General features: G+C 40.5%; 1 protein-coding gene across 1 annotated transcript; it reads right to left on the reverse strand. All coding sequences in view use genetic code 11, as the record gives it.

Moving 5' to 3' along the window:
- Positions 1–1,234: 1,234 nt before the first annotated feature.
- Positions 1,235–7,580, reverse strand: EGR_07510 (hypothetical protein; the record flags this gene model as incomplete). The annotated part of the gene is made up of 8 exons (XM_024496759.1): positions 1,235–1,463; positions 5,842–5,924; positions 6,263–6,366; positions 6,441–6,596; positions 6,682–6,747; positions 7,053–7,228; positions 7,275–7,447; positions 7,488–7,580. 8 exons carry the CDS (start codon positions 7,578–7,580, stop codon positions 1,235–1,237), a joined length of 1,080 nt encoding a protein of 359 aa, XP_024348830.1.
- Between the last annotated feature and the right edge of the window lie 1,478 nt (positions 7,581–9,058).

Genomic DNA, 9,058 nt, shown 5'->3' on the forward strand with positions numbered 1-9,058 from the left:
TTCAACGTGTTCTCCACCAGCGTCACGCATACGTGACGCCCCACTTTTCTTACCCAAGCCTGAATTCGATTTGTGACAACTGGTTGCACAAAATCGTATAGCCAAGCAATGAGCTAGATCATCGAGATAAAAATAATAAAATATATTTAGAATGTTGTTGATCTGAGGATGATAGTACCGCGCTTTTGTTCTTGGACAGCAGTTGAATTTGTCAAGAATAAATAACAATGTGGGAACAAAAACACATCCAAGCTATAATGGCTGGCTTTACTCCGCCATGACCTTGGTAGTGAACGATCTAGAAGAGATTTTGAAAGAAACAAAGACACAATTTCACCTTCTAAGTTGCTGGTTGGCTGCATAGACACTGTAGGAATCCAACAACACAGCAAATTACGGACACTAATCAGCAACGACCAGCACCAACAACAGTGGAATGTAATAAGACCAAAAGAGTCCTCTGTAATAAATGCACGATACAGGCCCGCCAATGAGGCCATGAGAAGTAAGCTCCTCGAAAAGATAAGCGTAGCAACAAACGAAAACTAACAAACGGTTTAGACAGGAACCACAAAAGCACACAGCTCCGTCGTAATGAAAGATGTTCGGTTTGATTACAATTTGGCTACGCGGTTTTGACCACCATTTAGGTGGCATAACATTTTTTTTATATCAACGGTCCCCCAGGCAATATGTATGTTAGTGATACTTCTTTCATACCAGTAGGCCCTGCTAGCCCCTTAGGAATGAAGAAAGAATCACGCAAGCTCTTGCGTGATGCAAATCACAAGACACCGCAATGATACAGCGGATTAATGCAACAAATTCCTGTTTTACAGAAGAGATGCCACTGTTGCAGCCAAACAAGCACCCGGAAGCCCTCCGGAGACCGAAGTATCTAACATTTAGGGAAATTAAAATGCATATCATTCCCCATTTGTTTGTCGACCGCCTGCTGGAATGCAAAATTACATTCTTTTCGGCTTTCTGATTAGTAAGGAAACGTTTAAAAAGGTGACTGAAAGTGACGGCTTAGTTAACTAATTGGAATGGATTAAAGCGAAATAGGCAAGAGTAAAGGAAATTACTGGGAATTTATTAATATGCAAGCCTTTTGAAGTCGAAAGTAACAGCATATTTAAACGACCTTGCCTCAACGAACAAATGCGATGCACAGAAAACTAAGCGTTAGATAATTCAGGCCATCAGATGTAAATATTTAGAAGGCTTTACTTTAGAAGGTCATCATTCGCTGTACCAGGGTACTTCCTACCTGTTGACGAGCAGTGAGGAAGACAAGGAAGCGAGAAAGAAGGCAGCCCAGGCGCGACATTTGCTCGAGGGGTGGATGCGCCTTAAAAGGAGGTGTGCCTTTGGTAGGGGAGGCGTACCTCTCCGCCAGACAAAGCACTGCGTTGCCTAGCAGCGTCACGTACTGCCAGCAGAGCTCGGCACTACCGTACCTACCAGAGGGAAAGAGCCAAATCAGAAATTGCAAAGAAGTGATTCCTTTCTTTCCCTCCAACAATACAAATAAAGCCTTATAACGACTATCTGGTTTGTGAAACGAGGTTACAGTTGTTGGAAATGCAAACGCATTCGAGCCATGAAAACGGATTAAATACTGTCTCCCCCTAAAATACGGTCATTTGACATCCGATCTTTTAAGACCTGAAAATTGCAAAGAACAAGATCCCATCCCAATCGTGAATTTCCTGGATATCTCTGGCTAGAATGAGTTCCCGTAACCTGTAAAGACTCGTGAAACGCCATTATTTATCTGCAGGCATTGTAAGATACTGGAATACGTCAGTCTATCGGTACGATGCTCCTTGATGTGTATTTTACTACTTTCCTGATGTTAGAGTATGCCATTAGATAAAAAGGACGAGATTCTTGATTCTCTAGGACAGAAACACACTTCCCTATTGAGATGACTGAGATTAATCAAAATGTATGCTTTGTTTGATCGCGACTTCTACCACAAATTTCGGAGGAAATATCAGCTAGACCCCACACATACTGCAATAGCTCATTTTTCTCAGAGTAAATAAAAAAATTTTATTCAAAAAACAATATGCACTCCTTAATATCAACAATAGGACGTGAGTTCGTGTACAGTTATAAATAAAACCTTGGAAATTAACCGAAGCCACACACATTCATAGGAAGCAGAGTTGCCTGCCTTCCTTAATTTAGTAAAATCCGGTAGGCATTTTCAAAGAGTATTTGCACGAAGAAGCGATTTAGTTGTTCAAATCCTCGTTTTGATTTCAAGGACACCTGGGACTCCGCCCTTGTACTTCCACTGGACAATATGGCCTCGGGTCCATGCCAGTAGCTCCGCTCCCAGCCCTTTTATAATACTTATTCTACCCGAGCACTATGTCACCTTTCATCATCAGAGAGGTCACGGGGCGCTACACAAACACGAAGATTGTGTATGCACATGTAATGAGGGAAACTAGTCAACTTCCATTTTAACTACGTCGCAACTGGCCAGATATTAACCCCCACGTATCTCCCGGATTCCCAATTCGATCAAAACAAGCATTTCAGCAGAATAATTTTGGATCACGAAAGAATAGGCACCTGTTGCCAAAGCATAGCCTTCTTCCATTATATCTCAATCAAATACGCATATTCCTTAAAATTTCCGATAACTACGTTATTCCTTCTCAACAACCTCAGATTTGCAATGTAGATACTAAAAAAGCTTGTAAGAAGAACTTCGGACACCTTTCCAAGATCTAAAGCTCTGAGCTTGCAGATTCACCGTTGCCGTCACATAATTCAACGTTGAAAATGCATAATTATGATATCCTTATCCAAAATAGACCACTTTTACGGCCCTCTAACCTGTGCCTGGAAAACAAAACTGGAAAATTGGTAGGCTGTCGCAAAATTTTATGATTCTCCGCTAAATAATGTAAGCAAGACGTGTTCAAGGTTGTCCAGGTTTTCGTTTTGCCTCTTTCACCTGCTCCACCTGATTCCACGTGTAGTTTCAGCCAAATTTACTTTACCAATCCCTAGCTTCAGTTGTGATTTTTGAATGTCTCCAACTCTAATGGTTTGAATCTAAGTATTAAACTAAGATAAAATAAAACCCAATTAAAACAAAATACAAATTATAGTTAAGTAAAAAAGTATGGTGCCGAAAAAGTTTATGCAGTTTTTGGCATGGTTAGTTGCAATGACTAGCTATAAACTGTGGGAAAGGGACTCAGGGAACCCATTCCACCCCAGTCTGAGCGAACGTGCACAGACCATCGGGTACGATATCCTTGCAATTCTGCCCCCTTAAATCCGCATATCGTAGTAAGAAATGACCATCATTGTTAAGTGAACAAACTTACACCTGGCTGTTTGGCTATCCCCACACAATTTACTACACGCGTCATCTACAGGGAACTGTGCTTTCTTTGTGCGTATGCAGTGGACCACAATGAGAGCTGTATACCATACATTTCGTACTGAAGACCAATTCTACCCGCTCAAAAAGATAAAACTGGAAGAGGAATAGGAGAAACCTATTTCTGTAAGAACAATCAGGGCTAATAAACCAGTCGTCGGAAAATGGTACTATTTTTACATTTTTGCAACGCGATAGCTCATTTCGCTGCGAAATTTAAGTGTGGTATTTGCGCTTTGGGAAGGAAACACTATCTCATCCTCCGAATTCCTCTTCCGCTATCTCTTTAAGTAATAAATAGCATTCTTTTCTGGGGTCAGCATAAGCTAATCACGTTTAGAACGGAGCGGCTAGTAGTAGAATTGAAGAAAGATAGAAACGATGACGGCTAAGCTCAGATTTTGCTTTGATTTGTTTCGTCTGGAAAGGATTACAAGACAGAATACACCTTTTTAAAAGGCATTCTCCAATTAAGTGCTCTTCAAAGAAGAACCATACAAAGTTATTATTGAGTAAGCATTCACAGCAAATACAATACGTGAATATTAAGTACCAACTCCTGTTAGTGTAGCACGTAGTACTAATGGTGGATCTACAGACGCAGGAGTTACAATTAATAACTCCACGGTTTCACGAGACGAACTTATGCGATATTTCTCGTAATACTTCCTTTCTTCAGTGGGGGCGTCCTTGCTCAAGATGCACCCGTCAAGACTTTCAGACTGCATTTTCCATGCTCTGACTATTGAACCAATTCAAAACATAACGTTAACCCTGTATATGCATCAGAAAGACTGTTATGGCAGCCAAGTGTATTTTTTACCCCAAACGACCCATTTGGGAAAGACTCGAGACTATTAAGACGACAAAGTTGTGCGGTCATCATCAAATAAACGCTAATTCGTGTGCACTAACACATACATGCAACACCCCAAGTTTCTCACCTGAAGCCACTCATAACGCAGACTTGATACATTTAATCAGAAGGAAACTAATTTGATTGAAAAGAAAAAGAAACATAATGGACTTCCTCTAGGACTCAGACAATGGATATGTCAATTTAAAGCATGCAAAATTAGGTAAATTGCTTAATTAGTTGGACACAGAATGCTAGAGGTGGCACCACATACGCAGGAGGAAGTGAGGTCACTAACTCCACCAGCTGGTACGGGAGATTCGTGCGACCGAACAAAGTGCGACCTCGAACTCAAAAAGGGCTTAGAGACTTAAGCAACAAAAAAAACTTGGAAAAAGCTCAGTTCTTCACCTCCCGAGTAGCTCAAACAATTTGAAGCAATGTTCAGTTCTTATAAAACAACTCATTCTCCCACGAGGGTGAGGTGGAGGGAGAAGAGTGGGTTTGGCAGTCAAAGAAGTGGATCGGCCACACACACGCACACTGCGACCACAGTTTTGGGGCTCTTCTATTGCTATTTTGAGGGTGGCCGGGTAAGCACTGCTAACGCCAAGCCCCAAGCACAACATACCCCTTTGATCCGATTGGACACATTAAAGCACTGCGATAATAAGATATGGAGTTGAAGATTTGCATTTACTGAACGTAAACAGCGGGAGTTTAAGCATTTACATACATGCTCGTATTGGTATGAGACCAAATGCCTCAATTGTATGAAGTTTAAGAAGACTAGGTAATTAACAAAATCAAAACGAAAAACTGAATCGAATGTCTTTACTATCCAACGAGGGAAAGGCACTGCAGTACGATTATGATTACTTTGAAGTTTAGGCATTCTAATTGAGGATAATACTTTTCGCGAAACAATGGTGGAAAATAATAACTGTTAAACGAAGTAGAGATTTGTCTAGTCCAAAAGCAATAGCTTAACAAAAATATTTGGATGAGACCCGACTTTTCACTTAATTTTAATTTACCTGGTAACCTCTTCTATTCGCCTCAGCTTTCTAAATGACTCCAAAATTATTTCCAATCGTGTTCTTCCATTAAAAAAATCACAAAATTGTAATGGTACATTCCTTTGGCTGTCTATCCGATTAAATGTACACATTAAACCTACTTCGAACATAAGTTGTCATCAGTGCCTTTTCAATGACAAGATTATTTTGTCAAAGAAACAGAGCATAAAACAATATATCCCAAGGTTATGCAGTCCATTCATTATCAAATTTAGTCATTTGTTTTGCCAATCACGCAATTGGTTGGCGCAGCACGCAAATATCAATAAAACGTAAAAACCCCAGCCTCGTGAATCATTGCCGAAAAAAGTGTCGCCACAAGATTCCAGATTCACAGAATTTTCGTACGATAAAATATTGAGAAACTAACAGTTTATGTGAAAGCTATTTCGGGGAAAAGTATTTGTCCCATAAGTGATAATTTATGTCTTTTTACTGAATAAATTTAAGTAGTAAATTCTAAATGGGCAAAAACTGCAATAACAGATTACCTGACGACGAAGCACCAGATATCCTGAGCAACAATTGAAATAACCGGTGAGGCGTGGAGTGTTGTTTCCAAAAGTGCAGACTCCTACAAAGAAAATAGTCAGACCGATGCAGTAAATGCAGGAAATATTCCCAAAACTGTTTTGAAAGTTGTAGAAAGTAGTCCCCATTATTGATAAAATCCGATTTATGAAATCCACAATCTGCAGGATTCCAAAGATTTTGTTAACTTTACAGGAGTACTTTACCTTCGGTAATGACTAAAAAGATTGGATAATTAATAGCACTTCTACTCTTGGGGAAGCATCGAGGTACGAAGACAATAAGAGACGACCCATCTAAGTGGACGCTTTCTAGGTTGAACAAGATGTCCCAATTAAGACCCACTTCGATCATCCGTTACCAAAAAAAGAGACGACTTACCAAGTAGGGGAAGACCTCATTTGGTAGATGCCGCACCGATCTGCAAATCTCGATCGTGATCGTTGTGAGGAATTGTTCCACCGATGAGGAGAGCTGTTTTTGATCTACAGGGAAGCCAGGTATTGCATGAGAGATGGGCGACAAGGCGAATTAAACCCAAAAGAGCGATGAAACAAACCAATATTGAGGTTCAAGAAGCGCGGAATGTGGAAATCGGAGGGATTTGGGGTAGATTCATAGGGTTTCCACAACGCAAAAGCAGCTTCCAGATTGGTGAAGAACTCGGCGTAGGCGTTGAATTCGTCGGAGAGCCACATGCTGAAGGCTCGCGAGTCTAGTTTTTGCACAACATAAATATGTCATTAGGGTAGAATGGGAACGCAGATGGTAGATTTGGTAATGTTGGAATGATTTCATACCTCTGCGCTTGGAAAGGTTCACCAAAATGCTGGCGAAAATTCGACAATTGACAAGGGGTGTTAAATCTAAAGCGTAAAAAATGATACATGAAAGTTAGAAAAACTGTTTTAAAAAAGAATTAACGATGACAATCACCACCATTTCGAGGGACCAAAAAAGCAGCAATCAAGAAGTCGATTTTGAGGCGGATTCTGTGATGAAGCATCATAGCTATCGTTTCAAAGGCATATTTTTGAATTCATTTATCAGGAAAAGCTGGCAAATACGACCTTTTAAGACCAAATGGCAACACACAAATGCATCCCCCACCTAACCCCAAACTTTGTTGCAAGAGTGCTTCGTTAAAATGAAATAAAGAGAATTCACGTACTAGCAAGAACAATCGCATTCACAGCAGCAGAAATGCTTTGTCCTGGCTTCGGTGCAACCTGACTAACACACGAGAGTGCCATGTCTGCAGCAACAAAGAGAGATGTTGAGACTTCCTTCAAAAAGTTCTGCTCCAGCCCCGTGCCCACAGAGAACAACCCGCCCGCAAACTGTACTCTACGAGAGAACCAAAGCGATGACAAGAGGCTCTATCAAGTCTCACTCGAGAGTCCAGGAGATAAAGTCTACCACCCGTCGGCGTTGGCACCTTTCACTAGTTAGAAATAGCACCGATTGAAAGTGCTGAACACATCCGACCATTAGGCGACATATGAAGGCAATGAGTTTTAGTTTGCTACGCCAAGTTGGTTCATCACTTTCCACTGACAAGCACTTCTTGTAAGGAAAGAAAGAGTCAAGGAATTGAACAAAATACCTCCGTGTCAATTATGCACTCGCTAAAGAGGCGCTTATTCGCAAGCAGCATGCAGAGGATGAATTCATCCGATAGCGATGAATCGGTGCACATGTGGAAATCCTCGAGGAGTATCTCTTTTATTTGGATGTGAAACGAGGCGAGAATCCTAGAGACCAGTGCGCGAATAAATGAACTTACTGAGAAACGAATTTCCAGACTTGAAATGATAGACGAAGGTCTGTTTGTTCAGCTGATGATGCTAAATGCCCAAGCTTGACAAGGACTAGAAAATGCTTCAAATAAGTTGGTATTACAGGTCCCAAGAAACTGAGAAGGAAGGTCCGCTTCTTTAAGGAAATTGAGGAAATTTTCATTTAAAATAGCCTGAAAATCAAGTTCACTTTTAACAGCTTACGCATTGAAGGGCTGATATGGCCTTCAAAACATCTGAATTTTGATTTTCCTTGCAAAAGCTCGTTGATTTCTTAAGAAGTTTATTCGTTAAGGCAATATGAACACCAAACCTTATAAGAGGCCACAAGCCCACCAGCGACTTCTGATGCCAATTCTGTCAGCTTATGTGGAGTCTCTCCAAAACCAGAAAAATCCAACTTTCTTACAAGATGGACTGCTTCTCGAAGAACATTCAAATACTGTTTCACCAAATTAGCCAAATAATTAACCAAACCTCGGCATCGGATGGAGAGAGAGATTCACTGTTTAGCATTGAGCATAAATGCTTAAGCTGCAAATAACAAATAAAGTGAAGAGACTTACTTTAGAATCCATTAAAAAGTACTAAAAGGGATTAGGGAAGGAACATGTGACACTATCTAATTAAAACCCCCTTTATGGACACTAAGGCATTACGCTAGAAGGCCGTGTGAGCAGACAGCCAGTTAGAATGCGCAATAACCACAAGACCAGTGGTGAATACGTAACCTTGAAAGTTCACAGGTGTAGGTAATTATATTAATTATTTGATCCTAAAAATCATAAGGCAAACATACTCTCTAAAAACAAATGCGACTAAAAACGCCAATGTTAGGCCTGTGTAAATGTGATATGTGCTTGAGTGCTCTAATGCAATTTTGTAGATACCAGGGTTTGGGTTTAAAAGTGGACAAGTAGTAAATTAAAACTAGACCACGATCACATCTAGTAAACTTTCGAATGGCAGATTCTTAGTTCCCTTAAAAGGATGCCAATGACAAACCCGAATTTCTGCACCCTGTTAATCAGAAACTATAAAAGTATTTCACATTAGTTATATTGCACTCGGCTTTGTAAAGAGTTACTTTGACGGGGTCAGGCGATATTTTTCCCTTATCTAATGTCGAGAATTTTCTGCCCCTTAATCTACTTCAGCTTCCACATACACTACCTAGCATGTGAAATACACTGTAAGTCATTTTAAGTTGCAAGCTCTTTTACGTGGCACCCTTACTTTGATGCTTCGTTTGACAAGTAGGCAGGTGATCATGCTGCTTGCATTTGTTAAAACCCAAAGTGGTTTGAAAACGACAAGTCTTATCGACTGGTGCAGCGCATACCATATCAGTGGGTGGATGAACTTCACAATACAGTAC

Source organism: Echinococcus granulosus, assembly GCF_000524195.1.
Source record: "Echinococcus granulosus chromosome Unknown EG_S00079, whole genome shotgun sequence".
Classification (NCBI taxonomy): Eukaryota; Metazoa; Platyhelminthes; class Cestoda; order Cyclophyllidea; family Taeniidae; genus Echinococcus; species Echinococcus granulosus.